Source organism: Magnolia sinica, chromosome 17 (assembly GCF_029962835.1).
Source record: "Magnolia sinica isolate HGM2019 chromosome 17, MsV1, whole genome shotgun sequence".
Taxonomy (NCBI): domain Eukaryota; kingdom Viridiplantae; phylum Streptophyta; class Magnoliopsida; order Magnoliales; family Magnoliaceae; genus Magnolia; species Magnolia sinica.
The window spans coordinates 41,371,472-41,395,137 of record NC_080589.1 but is presented as its reverse complement, the minus strand read 5'-3'; the positions used below and the strand labels follow the sequence as shown (position 1 = coordinate 41,395,137).

Sequence of the window (23,666 nt, the reverse complement as noted above, 5' to 3'; positions counted from 1 at the left end):
CATAAGAATCACTCCGGATCGGATCGGATCCATTTGGTTCAGATCGGTCCGGATTAACCACGATCCGAACTCGATCCAATGAATGGTCGGATCTGATTGATCCAACTCGAACCGTACCGATCCAGGCCTTCGGTTTGGTTCGGATCGGGTTAGTTTGTGCCCAGCTCAACACACGGGTGCATCTACGATCGGTCCTCATAGCACCTATATTTAGGATATTTACATGGGATATGGACCACAAATACCATCTGAAGGCTTTGATAATGAGAAAGCAACAAATGTGGATGAAATGTAAATAAATCCAAACAATCCAAATCAAGGAACCCGAGTATTTTAGTTGGTAGGTATGCTGGAGCCCAAAATTGAAGCAAATCCAAAACTCTTGCTAACGTCCAGAATGGAGTTGGAGTGTAGACAATTCAATGCCTTTTACTACTTATTTGTTGTGTGGTCCACATGATCTTGTAATCTATCTCATCTTTTTAGATCAACCCTGCAACGGGCTTGCCAAACGAATGGACAGTTTGGATATAACACATACCTCATGATGGGACCCACAATACTTGTTCATGTCAGATCGTTAATATACACGCTACCCTTCAGAGCAGAACTTTCTCTTTCCTGCGTACATCAGTGAGTTAGGTGGAGGGCCCACTATTCCTTCAAATAATATTTCCAACTTAAAAACAAACATTATATGGGAGGTAATAATGAGCATTTACAGTACTCAACTAATGCAACCAACCAGGCTCATAAAATACAATTTCACCAAACATAGTTGCAGTTGTAAAAGTAAATAATGATGACTGTCATTTACTGGTATTTACCAGTTGAAAAAGGAAATCAAATAGGGCCTAAATGTGAGCAAAGCTGGCTTATCCTTAATTCAGTGTACCCAGGTGTATCCAGGAATATAATGTTTATGTGCATGCATTACGTATGCCAAATGTGCTATGTAAGTGACCATCTATATTAAACAACTGCAAGTGTAAAGAATATGCCACCATCAAATTTTAAGCAAGACATTTCTTTGGGTACATTGTTTGAAGTAATCGAAAGAGTTCCACGCACTATTAAATAAGTGATTGCATGTGTGGTCCCTGTTGATATAGACGATTCATTTCCAGACCATTAATCAAATGATTATATTATTTGACGAAAATGGTCTTAGATAGAGGGGCAATCAAAGGTGACCCCACATGATGGACGATTCACATCAATGATTAGACCTTTTATAGTGTACTTGATATGGTTTGTCCATTTTCCAAACCATTATTCCGATTGTTAAGCTCATCTAATCAAAGTGATTTAACAGCAATGCACAAACAAATCTTAGCCCTAAGGAATGTACGATTCACATCAATGCTTATTCGATACACTCAATGTAGACCATCATTTACCAAACCACTAATCGAATGGTTAAGACCAACGATCAAAGTGACTTAAGAGGAATGGGAAATCAAAGGCGGGTCTCACATGATGGACGATCTATATTAATTACAAATTCTATTTTAGTGTCTTTCATTTCAATATTTAATGATTGAATGACTAAGAGAATCTAAGCAATTTATTTTGAGACGAATGGCAATCAAGAGTGAGCCGCACAAGATCTTCAATCCACATTAAAAGCATAGAGCTCTTTGATATACTCCACATGATTAAAGTGAGTTGATATTGATGGGCAATCAAAGGTGGGCTTCACATGATGGTTTGCTTCACATTAATGCATAGACCTCTTTGGTGCACTCAATAAAGACCGCCCCATTTTTCATACTCACTAATATGATGATAGTTAGAATGATACGATCAAGGTGATTTGAGATGGACGAATAATCAGAATTAAAGTATTAAACTTTTCTAGTTTATTCAATATGAACTACCCACTTTGACATCCACTGTGATCACCAAATTAAAGTAGTTTAAGAGGGACAAGTGTGTTCACAAAAATGTATTCTATTTGTTGATGTTAACTGAAGATTTTATAGGGTTTCATATAGTGACGTTGGGCATTGATGTCTCATATAGCCTTAAGGCATCATGGACTTGTCCAAAGAGGCAATGGCGTTGAATAGCCATATAGCTAGCAAGGCTGGATTGCTATTGTTCGCAATCGTAGAGCTTCTAAGATGGGCACTTAATTGAAGTGTATATAACTCATATACAAGGATATATACAACATGCACGATGTGCACAATAAATGATGCCATGTCAAGTGACTTTTATTACTATATGGGAACATGTTACATTACAAAAGTAAATTCTTAGGGCACCAATAGATCTCTTATTGGATCATATGAGACTTAACTGGACCTTAATTGATGTGCTCAAGTACCAACTTTTGTCAGTCACATGATGACCTAGTAAATGGCGCCAAGCACATATAATCAAGACCTTGAACTTCTCACACATCCTTAATTATAAGGACTAATCAAGTCTAGGCACATCTTTAAGCCAGTAATAATCCAGGCATGATATGCATCTCAATCTAGAGACTTGAACTCAATATACCAATGGGAGTACCTAGTATGTCTAATACCAAGAGCCTATTCCCATGACACACACATCTTGCCCAAGGCAGAGTGAATATACACCAAATGGTTGTCAATCTCAATTGTAAAGACTTTTCATCCTGACTCGTAATCAATCTACTTAAACATTAAGCTCGTCCGTTTTAATGTTGGAGGTTTAATGACATTTTTTAAAACTATGTTGTCCATTCGAGTTTTGAATCTTCATTATATTTGGACACATTGATTAAAATGAACTAGAAAAACTAGTGAACAGAGTGGATTTCTTCATAACATCATGGTGAGCCACATGACAATGGGTGCGATTTCAACGTGGGCATGTAATACCATTTGTTATGGGAAAATCTGGGCCGATCTCAATAGAAGTAAACTCGGCTCAAACAATTGAGCGACCTTGCTAAAACAGGTATACCCCGACCCCAATCTAGGAAAGCCCAACCTGATTAGTTGAATGAGCTCACCATAGCAGGTCAGACGACAAAACTAAATGAGTCGAACCATGACTTGGTAGTGTCTCACCTACCTTGACCTGGTCATAATAATCAATGTTCAGCTTCCAAGCTCTTTTGTAGAGCTTTCACATCATCCTGGAATCCGAAAGAAGCCATTGCACACTCCACTCGTTGCCTCTGACCAGACCCTTGTCGACGAGCGACCAGGATCAACCCACCCATGGGCTTGGACTATCGCAGGTGAGACCTAGACTTCAGGGTTGGCTCGGATGAGGATGTGGTCTACAATCACGTTGAGGAATTAACTCCAATAATATATGGGAGGAGTGACCGACGCACGATAGCGAGGTAACCGCCAATATCAGCACGCACATTAGTCTCGCCTAATGGCGGTAGTCATGCAGAGAATGACAGACACGACCACTCTAACCAGAAGGTATAAATAAGAGATGCACCAACAGGAACACGTACGCAAAATCTCTCACCCAAAACCCCATCCACACTACTTAGACCCAGAGTCCTAGCTTGACTTTAGCATCGGAGGGTCCCCTGCTCTAGCCAGGGTCTCCGTTGTCCTTCTCCTATGCAGGCTTACAAGGCTTGGCGCAAGAGCTTAGAGCTCGATGAGGGTGAACCAGATTTTTACATCAACATTTTGGCGTCATCTGTGGGAATTTAGAACAAAAACCGCTCTTATTTTATTATGGAAAAATGGCAAGAGGGAAGAAGAAAATGCATACACCAACTGTTGCGGTTAACCTTGAATTGTCTAGGGCTCAGAACTCAATGTCTGATTGTAAATAGAGTCCACGCCAACGGAGTCTACTCAACGATCTAAGAATCGAGGAGGAAAATATCAAGCATGATAGAACTAAATGGAAATACTGGTCAATGAGGTCAGCTAGATGAGACAGTAGATGAATAGACAACATTCACCTCTAGATCAGAAGGTAAATGCTTCGACGATAGCAGAACGTTCAGACCCTACAGCGTCCTGAGACATCTCGCGAGGAGCATTTGTTCGGATCCCAATGCGAGCGTGGGAGCCATTGAACCGAGCCCGGACGCATGTCTCTGTGTAACACCTCGGTTCCCGAAACCCGAGTACGCTACTCATTTTCCTAGAACCTGAGTGTTAACCTTTAAAGATAGCCAATTTCATGTATATTTTTATTTATTTATCAGAGTTAATAATATAGCGGGATGGAAATAAATCAGATATTAGAGGGAGTCCAACATTTATAACCAAGATTTCAAGTGGTTACCCAAAAACTTATACAAACCAATGTCTTAACTTTTACAAAATATAACAGTATAATTTGAATACAAATGAAGTCAGGAATGGAGAGTCACAAGATCATCTGGCTCCTCCCATTCCACATGAATACCAGCATACGATCCTCTACGTCTCCTGCACAGTGAATACGGTTCGATAGTGTCAATGGCTATCGTAGTGAGGTATACCTCTCAAGATTTATCGCATCACCAAGATAATTAAGCATAGTTAACCAAGGCAGTGTATGACAAATATTACACAATGATTATCATGGAAATCAGATAAGATTCATCAGATACACATTCATTATATAAATTTCACAAAGATTATCTTGTTTAAATGTATGGATGCATGCACATACTCACAGACCTAGGGATGCACATATAGCTGGTAAAATGTCACCCAAGGAGAACTAGCTACTCGAAAAAGACTATGATATATAAAACACCCAAGGTGGACTAGTCACCCAAAAAAGTACACAAAGGTACACCTAAGGAGAAGCTAGTCACCCGGAAAAGACCATAATAATATGTAGATCACTCAAGGAGATCTAGCCACCTGGAAAAGTACTCAAGGTACGCCCAAGGAGAACTAGTCACCCAGAAAAGACCGCATGCCATAAAAATGCATGATTAGCCCAACCATTATTATTCCAATTTCAAACAATCAATTTAGGAAAGCTCAAAGGTCCCTATGGGGGGATTGGTCACCCTGTATAGGCCGACAGCTCAGGCATAGTATCCCATTCCACCATCCCTGACTCATAAGACTAACAAATAGGATATTTAAAGGTAACCTACTCAACTAATGGCCAATCGTAGTCCAACAAGTGGAACTTATCATCGCAAAGTTATACAGAGACAATCAATTAAAGTCACATGAGGCAATTGTTCCACAAAAGCCACCAGGGCCAAATATTCCATTTAATGGTGCAATAAGAAGGGGTTATTCCCCACAAGCCACATAGGCATAAATGATCCATTTCAGGTTACATTGAAAGAGACTGACCCCAAAAGCCACATAAGCGCAACGATACGTTAGATGATAAGTCCACCACAAATAAATTCCATTTAATCTATTAGACAGAATGACCACTAGTCTAAGGGCTTCCAAAAACACCAATAAATAACTGTAAGTGGTAAAGCAAGCCACACACAATATTAAAAGTCTATACACATATAAAATGAGATATTTGAGACCATCACATATTCATGTTTGAATGTAAATCCAACGATCAATCATTATGAAGAATTATTCAAATAAACTAGCATTTATCATCAATTTCACTACGTATCATGTTAGGTAATAGATGAAATAAACAACTACGCTAACTATCAAGATGTCAACAAGCTTGAAGGGTGATCCTCACCTTTGGTGTGGACATACTTCTCACTTCTCACTAAAGACCCGATCTCGAGTCCAAGACACCACACTTTAAACCACTTATACAACTGATGAGTTGAGCTGAAGTGTCAGTTCAGGCAGATTGCAATGGACAGATCACAGCCCCGATCCTTGGTTGACTCAGCGAGTCGACTCAGACAAGTCACTCAGGTTTCTTTCCCTATTTTCTCTCTTTCCTTCTCTTCCTTCCTCTCTACTTTCTCTTTCCTTCTCTCTGCTCTTCTTCCCCATTTCCTTCTTGTCGAAATGTTGAGTTCCAACAAAGTCTACACTCAGTCGAGGTTAGCCCGACTCGTTAAAAACCAGTGGGTCGACTCAGTTCGACTTCTTCCTTTTCTTTCTTTCTTCCTCTTTTTCTCCATCTACTTCTCTGAAAATCCAGACTTCTCTAAATATTGTTGAGACTCGAACTAGTTTCTGGATGAACTCAGACTCGACCTGAGTCAGATGGTGAGTTACAGACCCGACCGTGGGAATCTGTTAGTGAAGAAAGACTTCTATGTCTCTCCTTCTCGATCTTTCTTTCTTTTTTTTGTCTGCTTTCCTTTCTTCCTTCCTTCCGTTCTTTCCCCGTTCTCCAGCACTGTTCAGGCCTAAAGGATCTGGACTCAGCTCGAACCTACAGACTCGGAGGAAAGCCAAGCCAGATCTGAGTTACCTGGCGCGGTAGCTTGGTGCAGCACAATGCAAGCAGTCCTGCTCCCTCTCTCTCTCTCTCTGATCTTCTTGTTTTCTCTTTCTCCCCATCTATAACTTTCTTCTTTCTTTCTCCCTTCTTCTTTCATCATTGAGTAGCCACAGGTCTCGCTGCAACTCGCTTGGTCACACACGAACTCGGACGAGTGGACACGACATGTTGCGGCTCTGAAAACGGCGCTTTCTCCTTTCTTTTTCTAGCAAGGGTTGCCCTAAATGGCAGTCTAAATAGTCTCTCGAAAAGCCTAGAACGATCGGCTCTAAATCATCCGATTAGTTACAGCTACATTCACTAATCTTAGTTAACAGAGAGAGACGGTTGACAATCTCTTTAGAAATTGTTTACATGGCCACGATCGGGCAGTGTGGATGGACGTTTGAGATGATTGGTTATCAGGTGAATGACTCAGATCAGAAAGTGGGACCCACTTAGAGAAGATGGGTCTTGCTGTCGTTTGAGGAAGACGATCCAACCATCAATGGTGGACCTTTGTTAATGGTTGATCTTGTAATCTACTGCACATGGACAATTTTGATAGGGCCACTGGACACTGTGGGGCCCATCAGATGGACGATCGTTAGGATTTTCTAATGGGATTAGGTTTCCCCTTGCGGAGGCTCTTTCATTGCAAAGGAAGCCCTAGAGAACGGAGAGAATGGAGGGCTGGGATGTTTTCGCATGAAGGGCAGAGATTGAGGGAATCCCACATGTGGTTAACCAGCCTGGCAACAAAAAGGCAAAACGGTTTTCATTTTTTAGAAATTCCAGCCGCACAACTCGATTTGTGCTGGTGGTTGTGGTCACACGTGTTCGATCCATGGGTTGAAAACGGGCAGGGAATGGTCAGATTCATGCCCTCTACAAGATTAACAAATTCAATCATCCGGGTGGATGATTATGGTGGGCCACAGTCATCATACACGAACGCTGTCTGTTTGAACTGAGCTCGACGGGAAACAATGGAGAATTTCTCCTTTTATTGTAAATTCTCGGGTCAACACGGTTTGACCGTGTTGATGGGTTTGGTGCACTGTGAGTGCATGCACATCACATACACATGTAGATGCAGTGTGGCTCATATGAATGTCTTTGACAAATCCAAACCGCCAGTCCATTTTTCATGACCATATTAGAGTAGAGTATTGAAGATGAGGTAGATCCAAAGTTCAGATGGGCCATTATATTTTATTTTTATGATTTAATTGATGATTTCCATCGATCTGATGATCAGATCATTCTAAAATTGAACGTCAATGGTCAAAATGGTCCTAAGGGCCCCTTAGTTGGAAATCAATGGTTGAATTACTGATAAGATGGTCTAATACATATTTTTAATATTTAATATCATTCTTACATTGTTTTTAATATCCTTATTGTTATTAAAATTATTATTATATTTTTAATCACTAATTACTTATATTTAAATATGATGGTTCTCTCCTCCAGGGATGTTTTACAGGTTTTTCAAAACTAAATTACTTATTTATATTTAGATATATATATATATATGTATATAATAATAATCATTATAATAATAATAATTATTCTCTAGGTTATTTTCGTGGGTCACACTCTGATTGACGCCATTTATCCATTCACTCGGCCCCCATAGTGCTTTTAATTTGAAGGATTTGATCACTTTATTTTTATAAGCGAGCCATGATACCTAGGTTGTAACATTTAGTTATCAATTTATTAAAATTAAGAGTTGGGTAGAAACTTGATCTATGAGTGGAGATTACTCACAATGGTCACACTTAGGCTATATTAGAGGTGAACGTTAACATAAGTTAATCGGTACTTATATTATGTTAGGCTACACAGTAACACCTGAGCACTTGAAAGTACAGGGTGTTACACTCTGAGACATGGGCACTGGCTCTGACCAATCTCTGCCACAAATTGGAACAAAGAAGATGTGGAAGGGCTCCTAAGCCTAACTAAGTTCAGGAAGCAGTGGCCGAGAACAAAGACCCCCATGAAGCTCAGCTTGATGAGCTACGAGGCCAAATAAGGAGCATGCACCGGGATTACCAGGCACAGGCCCCCGTTGCAGTCGAGGCAATGATGGAGGAAACAGAACCTCCATTCACCAGCGACATCATGAGCGCGATCATGCCCTCCAGGTTCTGGATGCCCCCTATCATCCAATATTCTAGCTATGGAGATTCGACCGAGCACGTGGAATCTTATCACTCCTGGATGCAAATCCAATCTGCATCGGAGCCAATGATGTGTAGGGCCTTTTCCATAACCCTCATAGGGGCCATAAGGAATTAGTATCGACAGTTGAAACTAAATTTGGTCAGCTCATTTGCCAAGCTCAGCAGAGCCTTCTTGCCATAGTTCATCATCGGAAAGAAGTGTTGGAAGCCATTTACTCACGGTCAAGCAGAGGAATGGAGAACCGTTAAAGGATCATATCCTTCGGTTCAATGAGGAAGCATTGCAAGTCGACGACTACTCCGACAAAACTGCGCTGACCGCGATAATATCCAGGCTCTGGGACGAACGATTCCTCTTCTCAATAGGGAAGACCGACCACACTTGGAGAACAAATAAGCCAGGCTCAGAAGTACTCAAACACCAAAGAGTTCTTTAGCTCGCAAAAGAGTATCCAAGGCTCAGAATATTCATCCAAAGACAAGAAGTGAAAAGATGAAGCCCCGTAACAAACGAACAAGAGAAGGTCAGACGAGAGTACCTCCCATGATCAGAGGCTGAGTAGAAGGTTTGAGAGCAAGTTCAACTTGTATACTCCCCTTAATACATCTCTGGAACAGATCCTCTTAGATATCCAATACAAGAAGCTATTACATTAGCCGATCTCCATGAAAATGGAAGCAAGTTAGCGAGATAAGCGCAAATACTGTCGCTTTCACCACGATCATGGGCACAACACCAACGACTATGTCAAACTGAAAGAAGAGATCAAGACTCTTATTCACAAATTGCATTTACGTCAATACGTAAAGGAGGAGAAACAGCCTCAAAAGGATGAGCCGCCGAGTAGAGCAGCGGATGACGCCGTTGAGATCCAGACAATATGTGGGGGACCGTCAGGAGGTGGGGATTCGAGCCAAACCCGAAAAGCTCACGCTTGGAGTACTGACCCCTAACATTACATCCACCTTACTGACAGGCCAAGCAAGGAACCTTGGCTGAGTCTGTGTAACCTGACGTTCACGGAGGATGATGCACGAGGGATTCAGTACCCCCACGATGATGCTCGAGTGGTTACGATGACCATAGCTAATCAAAAGGTTTATCATATCCTGGTCGATATAAGGAGCTCGACCGACATCCTATACTCCGAGGTGTTCAACAAGATGGGCATCGATAGGTCGTGCTTCCGACATATTCAAACCCTTCTGCCCGGCTTTGTAGGTGATAAGGTAATCTCAGAAGGAGCAATCTCACTCTCGGTCATAGCAGGAGAAGGGAAAAACCAAGTCACCTTGTTGGTCAACTTCTTGGTAGTGAACATACCATCATTGTCCAACGTCATCCTTGAACGGTCGTCCCTCAACTCCATGAGAGTAGTGGTGTCTACATATCACTTGATGATGAAGTTCCCTGCGGTGGGAGGAATCGGCTACCTTTGAGGAGATCAGCGGGAGGCTCGACGCTATTACTCTATAGCAGTTAGGAAGGGCTCGGTGAAATAAGCCCTTACAATCAACATGCTTGACCCTAGAGAAGTGTAACATCCTAGATTTTTGCTATTTTGGATTGTCGTAATCCTTATATATATGTATGTGTGTGTGTGTGTGTGTATACATGCACACATACACATGTATGTATATATATACATATATATGTAGATATGCGTGTGTGTGTGTGTGTATAAACTAGCCCACATTGTCACTTACTGACCCATGACACTTGAAGTTAGCTTATACAAAGCTGGTACCGATAAGGAACAATACAAATAAGATTGATCAACCGTAAAAAACCAATGAATCTAACCAATCACTTAAACATCGAGTTTAACCCCATGATTTATTCATGTAGGGCGCAAATCTAACCGACCTACCACTGACTAATCAAAATAATTGTAACTAAATTAAAAATCTACCCAAACTCGAGCCAGCTATGGGTCGGACCTTAATTAATAAACCAAATCAACCCAGTTACTCTTTTAGCCTAAAACCGATGGTTTAGAGTGATCATGACCAAATCACCATTTTCATGAATTTTGAATAGGCCACACTATGAAATTAGTTAATTCAAACCCTAAAAACTATGCCTAAGAAATCTCCCTACCTAATTTATTCTAGAAATGCCCCGATTACTCGAACAAGCTTTAAACCGCTCGTTAGTGGGCCACTAGTTCTGAAATTATAGAGCTGTAGACACTGAAAATCGGTGCCCACGTTGATTTATATGTTATGGAGTAGTGGTGGGGTGATTAACCTGATTTGTGAATGTTGAAGTCGCCACTAGTCAAATAATCTCAGAATCCCGCAGTTGGCTAGAACCGCGGAATAATCAAGGTTGGAGAAATCTGATGACTCTCCTTCCTTAGGTTGACTCCTGGTTTGCGATCCAAAATTTTAGGTAAGGGACCTCGGTTACAAAGAGGGAAGGAGTTAGGCACCCTCTTTGCCCATACAAATGTACGGTGTCTACTTAGTGTGGTAAAGCAATCTCAAGGGATGATGGATGTTGTGGCTGAGATGGGACTAGGCACACATGGATTTCTGATGCGACAAGATCTGAGATTTTGGCAAGCCACAGAGCATATGTCCAATGACGTGTCTAGAAGGTGGATGTGATGATGTTTATGTAAAAAGGTAAAAAAAATGGATTAGATCACTAGGATTTCTGATGTGACAAGATTCGATGTACGGTAAGTCACAGAGCATACGTTCACTAGAGATCTAGAGGAGCAGGGGGTTGAGAAGGGAATTGATCTCATGATAAGTGCTAGTATGTATAATGGATCTTTGGCTTGATCTTGAGTAGACTAAGACGTGAACCGAACCATGATAAATCCAGGCTAGGCTTATGGGGGGAAAGGTTGAGAGGAAGGCTAGGGGGGGCTTGAAAAATTAGAATTTTGAAGGCTTGGGAGCTCCTTCCCTCTCCTTCACTCTCTTCCTCACTCTCCTTCTCTCTTACTCTCTTAAGTTTAAAGGGAGAAGTGGCCTATTAGGATAGATAAAATGGGAAGAGGAGAGGGCTATTTATAGCCTTCTCCAATGGCTTTATAGTAAATATGGGGTAGGTAAGGGTTAAAACGATGACGTGGAGGCTTGTGATTGGCTAGGGAGAGAGGAGCGCTATGTGGCGCACTCCCATTGGCTCTTAAGGCCGGTAAAACAGTAAATAGTGAAGATAGAGGGGGTAAATCTAAGGGAAAGTTGACTTTTGGATGCTGGGACAACTGTCCACATGCAAGCCGCGAGTGGTGGTAGTTAGAGTAACGCCGGCGGTACCACCGATGGTACTCAGACTACCGCCCGGGCTTTGCTCGAGTGTGCGAGCTTTGTTCGCTGTGTTGGTTCGCCTGGGGGTCCTCTTTTGGGGTTTTACGGCTCAGATAGGTGGGCTCAGGTTTGGGTGAAGGGGTCCTAATTAGTGTACAGGGTAAAGACAGGGGCTGTTTAAGGATTGAACGATTTAGATCAAGGTTTTGGGTCTTGATCTGGAAGTTGGAGACTTTTGAGTCAGGGTTAGGTTTAGGCCGAGATTAGGATTTGGCTTAAGATATGATCATGGTTCCTAGACTGTCTTAGCCTTCTCAAGAGGTTAGCCTAGGTGGGGTGTCTATAGATGCCCCTCTTTGGCCGAGGTTGCGAGCAACCGAAGGCCAAAGCGAATGGACACCCCACCCTTCTGGTCAGAAAGGATAGTGATTCAAATCTGTTGCCTGCCATTATATCATTGTCAGTCAACTATTTGGAAAAGAGATTACTTGCACATGTCATGAGGGTTGAGGAAAATGTTGTGATTATCCCCTGTGCATTCCTCATGGCTTTACGAGTTACCAATCACAACCCTTTCACGTCATATTATTAATAGCATTGGAGGGTGAGTCTGAAAAGTAAGGTCCTCTACTCATTGGTGCAGCTTTACGAGGATTTCCATACTGTTTAGTCTGTCATTTCCTTTGCTATATAATCACCCTGGGAGTATTCGGTCTGTTTGATTGTCAAAGTCGTTAGCTGCCCTGCGCGTTGGTGTGGCCTTACGGGGAACTCACTACGCCGACTTGGACTCAATCAAATTTTTCGAACATCCGGACTAGGTATGTGCAGGTATTCCTTTGCCATACAGTCTGTTGGTTTTGATACTTTGGTTACAACGGATTGTTGTCATATTGAGTTTGATTATTCTTTCCAGAGATAGATCCAATTATTTTTACTAGCATTCATATGACTGTCCAGATATAGAGATCGGGCCAATCGTACATGTATCATGTACGGATTCGATCATCCTCCGGGGGAACCAGGAGGGATCGAATCTTATTTAGCAGTTTGCACTGACTGCAACTGGAGAATATGGAAGATTCCTCAGTTTACTGCGCATCGCGTGCATTTTTTGAAAGTTTTTGAAATCTAATCTCTTTGGAACTAGACTCCTTGGAGATTTTATTTAAAGATGTTTTTGGATTTTTGAAACATCCATCCGATCTCGCGGGAGGGCATCATCGTTTGGTTTTTATTGTAGCAAAGTTAGATGTCCTCCAATAATAAATTAATGGGACTTAGTGATTTTTTTTCATATACATATATATTTTGGTATTTTGGAAGAGTGATCTTCCATAGAGCTAGTCTCCCTAGGGATCTTGTTCTTTTTTATTATATTTATTCTTGTTATTATATATATATATATATTGCATTTTCACATTTTCCAGCAATTTTGGAGTGGTGCATTCTTAATTTATCGCGAGATTTTGAATTTCTCATGATATTCTGGGAATGGAAAAGAGAATCTTTGCTTTTTTCTTTTTTATTTATTTTTTATATATTTTTATTTATTTATTATTATTTTTGGTTTTTATCCAGCGGTCCAAAGGAAGGACCGGTCAACACATCACACCATGGGGGACAGCACGCTGTCCCATGCAGCTGACGGTCGGCGGCGGCAGTCGGACTGCCGCTAGCGGTAGTTTGGGTACCGCCGGTCCGTGGCATGCATTGGTCTAGACGGTGGCTTCTCTTCCCCTATTTGAAATCAGCCCCTGGAAGTCCAGGGATCCCATTGTGGTCCCTAGAAGCTCCTTAGTGGTGGTTTTTATTAATTTTTGGCTTGTTTTTCTCTTATCCTCCCTCATTTTCAGGTGATTTGATCATTCATTTGAGGAGTTTTGTTTAGATTTTGCTGGATCAACATTTCTCTCTGTTTGGAGGAGTTTTTGATGGGCTTGGATCTTCTCTTGGACTTTGGGAGGGCCGTGATCTGGGTCGTTGATCCATCTTGATTAGATCTCAGCCGTTGGATCTTGTTGGGTTTTCCGTTTTGGGCCAAATTGTTGGCTGGATTTTTATTGCATATTTTGTATGTTAGAGTGGGGTGTGATAAGAAAGGAGCCCCACCCTTTTATTTAAAATTTATTTATTTATTTTTTCCTCTCTTTTTTAAATTTATTTATTTATTATTATTATTATTATTATTTATTTTCATTTTATTTTGGATGATCTGGACCGTTGGATGGATGATTTGGGGCCTACTTGAGAGCTTTTTACGGCTTGGATCTTGATGATTGGTCATTATGGTGGATGATGGATGGATGGGGTTTTTTAAGTGGACCCCACATTATGATCTTGGTGTGGCCAGATACATGGATTTGCTATGGACTTGTAGGTGTGGATGATGATTTTTTGAAAACAGGCCTTGGAAATGGATCTTGGAAAATGGGCTTTTGAAAAATGGGCCTTGGGAAGTGGGCCTTTCGAAATGGGCTTGGTGAAGTGGGCCTTTTAAAATGGGCTTTGTGAAGTGGGCCTTTTGAAATGGGCTTGTGCCTTTGAAATGGGCTTGGTGAAGTGGGCCTTTTGAAATGGGCTTGGGCCTTTGCTTTTTTGAAAATGAACCTTGGAATGGGTCTTTTTGGAAATGGGCCTGGGCCTCAGAATGGGCTTTTTGAAATGGGCTTGAGATGGGCCTTGAAATGGGCTTGTAAATGGGCCTGGGCCTTGTGACTGGAGCCCATTGCTTTTTATGGTGAGAAGGATACGTACCTGTGGGCCTTGTTTGTGCAGTATGCCACGTCGGGGTAGAAATGAGGCTGGTCCTTCCCGCCAATCGACTGATCCGTGTTATGTGCTGTGAGAGGGCCGACACCTTTCCATTATAGCCCGGGAGGGCGGTGTGCCTTCAATTTTGAGGGGATGAGGGGTCAGGACACATTGGCCTGACTGGTTCCATGATCTGCAGCCATTGTTCTTCGAGGTGTTGGAGCGTACTCCATTTGCTCACCTTTTCTGGATTCGTCTAAGCAAGACGAACATGTCTCTCTTATCTGCTTTGGCACCCTAAGACCCATACCTTCCAGTTGCCTTTTGGGAGTGGGGCATCACTCCCTATGACAAATATATGCAGCTGGGTCTCCGATATGACGGAGGATCTGTCCCCTTCGAGGATGATCTTCCGGTACCTTCTGAGGACGACTGGATGGAACTGTTAGGGATGATGCCAGATGCGACCAATTTTTTCGGTCATCGTTTTAAGCTGCTTTGGCTATCGTCGAATTTTGCCTGATGTATCCCTGAGATTGAAGCCGCAGCTATAATGAAGGCTCGTGCCTTGATTTTGTACACCATGGGTGCGATGATTTTTTGCCACGGGAATGAGCTTATGAGTTCCCGTCTGTTATCGCTCGTGGCAGATATCACTTTTCCCACGCCATACAACTGGAATGCAGCCCTCCTGGCCCATTTATACGAAGGGTTGGACAAGGCCAACCGTTGTATCAGCCGATCTTTGACTGACTTTTATCCAATCATTGAGGTACTTTCCCGGTGCCCTTTTCTGTACTATTTTCTCTAGGGATGGCCTGGTGCACCTTTTCTGAACGTGGTTTCCGCAGGTCTGCTTTTTCGATCATTTTCCCCATCTAGCACCTACCTTGATGGATCATTCGCCTCCCTGTCCTCGCATGATGCAGTGGTACAAGGATAACCACAGCCGCACACGCCTATTTTCTGATCTCGCCTGGAGGTCGAACATCGATGCCCTTGTCCCTGATGATGTAAGTGATTTGTCTTGCCCTGTCTTGCCCATGTATTGCTTTCTGATTATCTTTCAGCCCTTGACTTTTCTCCTTTTTACAGTTCCATACCGGGCCATATCACCAATCGAATGCGGCGCTTACTCTTGGAGCTCAGGAGGCTTTTCAGGCCTCACGACGACGTCGCATTCTAGAGGACCCTCACATGACGAAATGGTACCTTGGAGAGAGGCTCTTTTGGCAGTTGACCAGCAGCCCATTGGTTCTGCTTAGTTCGTCGTCCGATCCATCTGATTGGAGATCAATGCTTGAGGGGAGTTGACCGCTACCCTGGAGGGTTTTGATGCTAGCACTTTTGTTGACCCTGATAGAGAGTACAGCTCCTGGAGTGAGTAGTATGGCATCGGTCTGATTTTGCAGTCTAGCTACGCTCCTAGTGGTGGTGCACATTTTGCCGGAGGAGGGACTTGGGGCCTCACTTTCGTCGCAAGGATACAGATACCTATCTTCCTGATGATGATTAGCTTTATTGTATTGTGCGATCATGTATCATTAGCTGTGTAACCCTCCTGTTTGTATGAAATCTTAGTTGTTCCTTATTGCTTTATTAGATTATTTTCTGATCATTTTTGCAATCCCCTTTAATCATTTTGATGTGCGTTCTTCGATCCACGCCTTTTATAGTGGTCCTTGCCCCAAATTCCACCCGAAAGTGGGCCCGGGTAGTAGTCGGACTACCGCCACTGACTTTTTTTCCGTTCTGTACTGTCAGCATTGCAGCGATGCAAAGACGTCAGATCTGATTGTGGTTCTTGGAGTACCACGGATGATAATTAGAATACTGCCTCCGTTCATCTTTTCTTCCAGCAAGTAACCCTATTCTCTGTTCATTCCTTCTTCCCCCCTTTTGGTCATTCCTATCTGTTCCTGGCCGTCCGATCATTCCCTTTGTCCCATCTTCCCTCATTCTCCTTGTCTCTTCTTCTTTATCCTTTTTTTTGTCCTTTCTTGTTGTCATTATGGCCAGCCATGATGATGGGTTTGGTGGATCCATAAATGGTGGAGAGTTTGGTGGTCCCATAAATGGTGGAGAAGATCCATTCATAGATGGATTGATGGTGGTAGGTGGAGTAATGGGTTCCTTTGAAGAGGTAAACATTATTTATGGCTTGGATCTTTCCTCCAACAATGATGGTTTTGGGGATGGGTTGATGGGGTTGGATGATTGTGATGGGGTCATCCCAAATGGGCCACCAGAATTTGTAGATGTTGATACGGTGAGGATAGATGGGCTTAATGGTGAGGATGGTGTGAGAATGGCGACCGATGGCTTGATTGATGGAGGGATGGTCATGGGTGGTGTAGATGATGGTATGGTAATGATTAACGGTGTGGATGTGATGGTTTAGGCTTGGATGGGTGGCAGATCCCATCTTAGCGGTTTGGATGGCTTGGATCTGACAGGTGATGGACTTCTTGTGGATGGCCTGAGTCAGATCTTTGGTATGAATTTCGAGGCAATGATGGGACAGTTAGCTACTGTCGAGATCCAGGGTAGAGATCTTGTCAGCTACTAGGATACTCTAGGCGTTGCAACTCCTGGGGCTTGTTCATTTCAGACTGCTCCTGATGTGGCAATCGTTGGCGGCTCGGGCCCATCTGTTGCAGCTTTTCAGGATACTCTGTGAGATGCGATGGGGGAGTCAGGCTTTTTCCGTCATCATGAGATTGACCTACTTGATGAGGGGATGCCCATCTTCGATGATTCTCCCGTGGATCCTGGGTTCCAGATTGTTGAGGCTGTACCTGTTTGGACCTGCCGAATGCAGCCACGCGGTACCTATTCTGAGTGGTTACATATCTGGATCAAGAGTTTGACTGAGTCTGAGATTTTTAAGTTGGGCTCCTTGGGTTTCCGAGAGGTTCTTCACTTCCACCGGGTTCGCCTAGATTGGTGGCTATAGAGCGCAGCTTTGTACAATTGGGTTCCCTCTCTGAATCTATTTTCCTTCAATGATTTGGAGCTGGGCCCATCATTGGAGGAGTTTTCATGTCTGTCCGGTCTCCCCTTGACCCGGGAGCCTTATGTTCCCTCGTCCGAGCCGGTCAGTTCCACTGACCTGATCTCTTAGTTTGGATTTCTCGTTGCTCTTCCTACCGTCGAGGGTAGGGCTGGTGAGCTTTCACTAAAGCTCCTGTATGATCGTTGTTCTACTTCCTGTGGAGATCCTTGGTCCGATTGGCAGCTTTAGTGTTTGAATGCATTGATATTCTATGTCTTAGCTGAGCTACTTTTCTCAGGATGGCGACAGTCATCACTGGCAGTTTTGTTGGATGTATTTCACCGTGTCTTGCATCGCAGGAGCATTACTTCCGTGGTGCTGGTGAAGCTCTTTTTGGGGCTGACCGAGTGCTCTCTTGGACGCACCCGTATCCTCCGGGATTGTTATTCATTCCTTCAGGTGCTTTTTGCTCTGATCTCTTCCCTTAACCCTTTTTTTGTTTACCACTTGAGGCTGACTTGTATTTTCCAGGTGTGGCTATGGGAGCATCTTTTTATGAACCCTCCGCTTGCATGGCCCAATTCCCACCGTGATGATGTGCTGTGCTTGCTACTTGATGGCCTTCCCCTTGGTGTTAAGGCCACTGAGTTGTTATACCGCAGTATGCTCTCTCAGTTGCAGGGGTGGGAGATTAGTTGGGAGGCTCCCTGGCTCCATCGTTCCCCCTTGATTTGTAGTGCCGCTCGTACTCCTCTACTGCTGCTGGGACTTCAGGGGTACTGCTCTTACCATCCTGTGCGCTTCCTTCGGCAGTTCGGCTTTTGGCAGGGTATTCCGGATTTCACTTTTTCTGGATTTGGGCATTCCCCTCTTCCTTCTGATTTGACTGCTCTGTATAGACGAATCTGGCTTTCCTGGCAGGGCTCCTTAGATGCGACAACCCTGGATCTTGAGTCTTGGGCTCCTCCCCTGGCGACAGTACCGTATCAGCGGTGGGTGGCAGAGTAGTCACTTTATCGTCAGGTTCCCGGTTGGCATTTTGGCAGACGAGGCTGCTGATTGAGATATGGCGGGCGATACTGCTTCATCCTCTTCATGTGTCGATGATTCGTTCGAGGCCTTTGAGGAGCGACCTTTTATCGATCCATCTTTCTTGCTGGCCACACATGGTCACCTGATCACCGAGATCGCTGTCCTTCGCCACGCATGTGAGGATATGACTCGTCGACTGGCAGTGGGGTGATGGTATGATGAGGGTATGCTCGCGGCACATCGCCTGGATAGGGATGAGATCTTTTACCTGCGTATGGAGATAGAGATGCTTAGACAGAGATTATCAATGTATGAGAGATAGGAGTTTACCTGTGATCCCTGTTTTATAGTCGACCGCTTATTTTACATGCATGAAAGATTTTTCTTTTTTGAGACAAAAAGGGAAAGAAAAGCAGTGTACTTGTAAAAAAATTTAAAGGAATGAAAGATTTCGTTTTGTGCTAAATTTGTCAATATTTGCTTGTGTTTGGATTTGTGCTTTGGATGATTGGGATCAGAATCTCGGGCTCACCCCACGTCGGGCGCAGTAGTCTAGATTGTGTTCTTGGGGTCTTGGTTCCCTGAGAGGGTGTCCGGGATCGCATTCCATGGATTTGAGCAGAGTTTGATAGAGTACTGATCCGAAGTTGATCTTTCCTTATATCTCATCGCGGTGCTTGTTGCCTTGGCTTCTTCTGTACTTGCACTTTTATTTATTATTATTTTTTATTTTTATTTCTTGCCATTTTTACCTGTAGCGCCCTTTCAGGTTTTCGCTATGTCCGGTTTTCTTGTCATTTTTGCTTATGGCGTCCTTTCGGATTTTCATCATGTCTCGAGTTTTTGTTCTTGCCTGCCCCTTGACAGCTGTGCTGTTTTTACCCTTGGTGCCTTTTCAGCTTTTCACCAAGTCCGCTACATGCTTGCTGTTTTTACTCGAGGCGCCCTTTCGGGTTTTCACCTCGCCCGTTTTGCTTTGGCACATTTTTTCTTTCCCCCCATTTTTTTGGAGTGCTGGAAGAGACAGCGAGATTTCCTTCATAGCTGGCCAATTGGTTACCTTCCTGTCCTTGTCTTTGAGCACAATCATAAGCTGTTTTTGGATTGTTTGGAGATTTGGGGTGGATTCATTTTCCTCTTTTTCAGGGTCTTTCTTTTTTGGAGAATTCCTGTCTTTTTCTTTCTCTTTTCTTTTTCCTCTCTTTTTTTTGTTTCTTTCTTCTTTTTTGTACTTTTGCTTTCTCTTCCTTTTGTGGGAGAAATGACAGGTGTTTCTGACGGGAGAGGTAGTAGATATATGTTTTTTTTGGTGGGAAAGTGGTGGATACAGCTTTGCGATTGTAATCATTGATAAGGTTAGGTATGGTTACCCGTATAGATCTTCACGTTATCAGCATTGATGGGCTCAGGGAGAGCTTTTCCTTTCAGATAGATGAGCCGAAAAGCGTCTCCTAGGAGTATTTCTCAAATGATTAGCGGTCCGTCCCACGAAGGTTTGAACTTTCCTCTGGGATCAGGTAAGTGAGGCGGTAGGATGCGTTTCATGACCATATCACTGACTTTGAAGCTTCTCTTTCAGACCCTCTTGTTGTAGGCCCGAGCGATCCTTCCTTGATAACATTGGAAGTGGCTTAATGCTCGCATGCACTTTTCATCTGCCAGGTGCAGTTGATCGTACCTTGCTTGTTGCCATTTGCCTTCCTCGACCTCACTTTCTAGCAGTACCTAAAGTGATGGGATTTTGATTTCGACAGCAGCATTGCTTCCATTCCGTATATGAGTTCGTATGGAGTTGCGTCTGTAGCAGACCGTACAGACGTCTGATAGGCCCAGAGTGCGTAAGGAAGCATTTCTAACCAATCACGATATGTCTTCACCATCTTCTCCAGTATGCGGATGATAATTTTGTTTTGCAGCTTCGACCCCACTGTTCATTTGAGGACGGTAGGGGCTTGACCGATGACGTTGAACCTTGAACTTGTCGAGGAAATTGCCCATCCTTTTATTGACGAACGGAGTTCCGTTGTTAGTTATAATGGCTTGAGGGACCCCATAGTGGCTAATGATGTTGTTCTTCATAAACTTGACCACATGAGATGCTGCGATGGTGGTATATGATGCTACATCTATCCATTTAGTGAAGTAATCTACTACCACCAGGATGTATTCATGCCCGTTTGAAGCCTTGGGGCTGATTTTACCGATGATATCCAGCCCCCATATAGAGAAGGGCCATGGTGCTGTCAAGTTGTAGAGTTCGGAAGCAGGCGCATGGATCTGGTTTACATGTTCCTGACACTTGAAGCATTTTCTAACATGTTTGCAGTAATTTGTCTCCATTGCAAGCCAATAGTAGCTGAGTCGTAGGATCTTCTTTGCTATCATGTGTCCATTCCTGTGTGGGCTGCATAATCCTTCATGGATTTCTGACATGATTTATGCTGCTTCCGTCTCATCCACACAGTGGAGAAGGACTTGGTTGAAGGATCGCTTGTAGAGGATGCCCCCAGTGATTGTGAACTAAGCTGCTAGCTGCTGGATAGTGCGACGGTCGGTTGGTGTTGCTCCTTCCGGGTACTTTTGGTGTTCGAGGTATTCCTTGATGTTTGTATACAATGGCCGATCATTCGAGGGATGTTCAGCTTCGTCGATCTGTAGGCAGAATGCAGGTTCCTCTTGGAGTTCGACGGTGAGTTCCCATTCCACAACTCCTTTTGGGATCTCTAACATTGAGGCGAGGGTAGCCAGAGCATCTGCAAATTGATTCTTGACTCAGGGTATGTAAGAGAATGTGATCTCATCAAATTCCTTAAGTAAATTTTCCAGGTAGTCTTGAAATGGGATCAGCTTTTCATCATTGGTCTTCTAGTCACCATTTATCTGATTAATGATGAGTTGTGAGTCTCCGAAGACTCGTAACTTCTTTATGTTAAGGATGATGGCTTCTCTTAGACCAGCAATACATGCTTCATACTCAGCTATGCTGTTAGTGCATTGGAATGCCAGCCTCCTGGATATGGGAATTGGGATGTCATCGGGAGAGTAGAGTATGGAGCCTACTCCACTTCCTTTTGAATTTATGGCTCCATCGAAGAAGATAGTCCACTCTCCTGCCTTTCTTTCTTCTTCTTCCTCAATCTGGAGGATGTCTTCGTCAGGGAAGAATGTCTTCAGCGGTTGGTAATCAGGCAGAGAGTGTGCTGCTAAGTGATCGGCCAGTGCTTGCCCCTTGATTGCTTTCTGAGTGACATAAGTGATGTCAAACTTTGAAAGCAGTAATTGCCATTTTGCGATCCTGCCTGTTAGTGCTCGTTTTTCGAACAAGTACTTCAACGGGTCTATGCAAGCGAGCAGAAGGGTTGGGTGAGCGATCATATACTGTCGTAGACGTTGTGTTGCCCAGACTAGGGTGAGGCATGTCTTTTCTAAGCTGGAGTATTTGTCTTCATAGTTTGTGAATCGTTGGCTTAGATAGTAGATCGCTTGCTCTTTTCTTCCTATGTCGTCGTGTTGGCCAAGAACACATTTGATTGCTTTTGTCGCGACAGAGATATATAGTAGTAATGGCCTACCTGGAGTGGGTGGCATGAGCACTGGAGGATTTAGCAGGTACTTCTTGATCTTGTCGAAGGCATCTTGACAGTCGTCATTCCATTCCTTTGGAGAGTTCTTCCGTAGTAGCTTGAATATGGGCTCACAGACCGGAGTGAGCTGTGTGATGAATCGGCTGATATACTAGATCCGCCCAAGGAAGCCCCGAATTTCTTTTTCAGTCTCGGGTGGTGGCATTTCGATGATCACCTTAGTCTTGGTCTCATCTACCTGGATGCCATCCTCATTGACAATGAAGCCTAACAGCTTGCCTCCGGTCGCACCGAAGACACACTTTTGCATGTTGAGGCGGAGCTTGAACTTTTCTAACCTATCAAAGAGCTTCTTGAGGTCTTCGAAATGTCCTTCGATCATGCAAGATTTAATGATCATATCGTCTATATAGACCTCCATTTTCTTGTTTATCATGTCGTGGACAAGGCGGTCATGGCTCGCTGATATGTAGCTCCTGCATTCTTCAGCCCGAAGGGCATGACCCGATAGCAGAAAGTTCCCCATGGTGTGATGAAGGAAGTCTTTTCTCGATCTTCAATGGCCATCTTGATCTGGTTGTAATTGGAGAAACCATCCATGAAGGAGATCTTGTGTCCAGTAGTATTATCTACCAGTGTGTCGATGTGGGGCAAAGGGAAATCATCTTTAGGACTTGCTTTATTAATGTCCCTAAAATTGATGCACATTCTGACTTTCTCATCCTTCTTTGGAACTGCTGGTACGATATTTGTGAGTCATTCTGGGTAGTTGGAGACTGCCAGGAATCCCACGTTGTATTGCTTGATGACTTCATCACGGATCTTCAGAGCCTGCTCTGGCTTCATTCTTCGTAGCTTCTGCTTGAAAGGCTTCATATCTGGCTTTGTTGGTAGATGGTGTATCACCAAGTCTTCATCGAGCCCTGACATATCCTCATAAGAGAAAGCAAAGTTAGATAACCTTGGTTTCAGAAACTCCATTATCCTCTGCTTGTGTTTCGGAGAGAGTGATCTTTCGATGCGCACCTCTCTGAGCAGTTCTTCTGACCTTAAGTTTATAATTTCAAAATCGTCTGCCACAACATTGGCCTTTGTTTCAAACTTTTCGAGAGAATCCTCGAATTTGAGAGTAGTATTATCATTTCCCTCATCCAAGGCCTCATCCAAACCCATGAGCTCGAAGTCCAACTCTAGATTGAAATCATGTAAGTCGACCTCAAACTCCTGCATTGCATGTGAAGAGTTTGGCACGGTGATTTTTAAAGATTTTTCTATTATTTTTGTATTTTTTGATGTTTTGTGGTTTTTGAAGAATATTTGATTTTTTTGTATTTTTGGGAATATATGATGTTTTTGTGTTTTGAAAATTTTTCAATTTTTTTGTGTTGCCAAGGTATCCCGAACAGGACGGTGTTGCAAACCATGATTGGTCTTGTCCTAATTCGGGGTACCAACTACTATTTACATTGGCATTTTTTTTATAAAGCCGACATCCATGAATGGTTCGCTGGC

At 43.2% G+C, this 23,666-nt stretch overlaps 1 protein-coding gene across 1 annotated transcript; it reads right to left on the bottom strand.

Moving 5' to 3' along the window:
* Positions 1-21,090: 21,090 nt before the first annotated feature.
* On the bottom strand, positions 21,091-22,158 carry LOC131230482 (uncharacterized). The gene is made up of 2 exons (XM_058226402.1): positions 21,444-22,158; positions 21,091-21,323 (listed from the first exon to the last, which is right to left on the bottom strand). The coding sequence occupies exons 1-2, from the start codon at positions 22,156-22,158 to the stop codon at positions 21,091-21,093; spliced, it is 948 nt and encodes a 315-aa protein (XP_058082385.1).
* Positions 22,159-23,666: the final 1,508 nt, after the last annotated feature.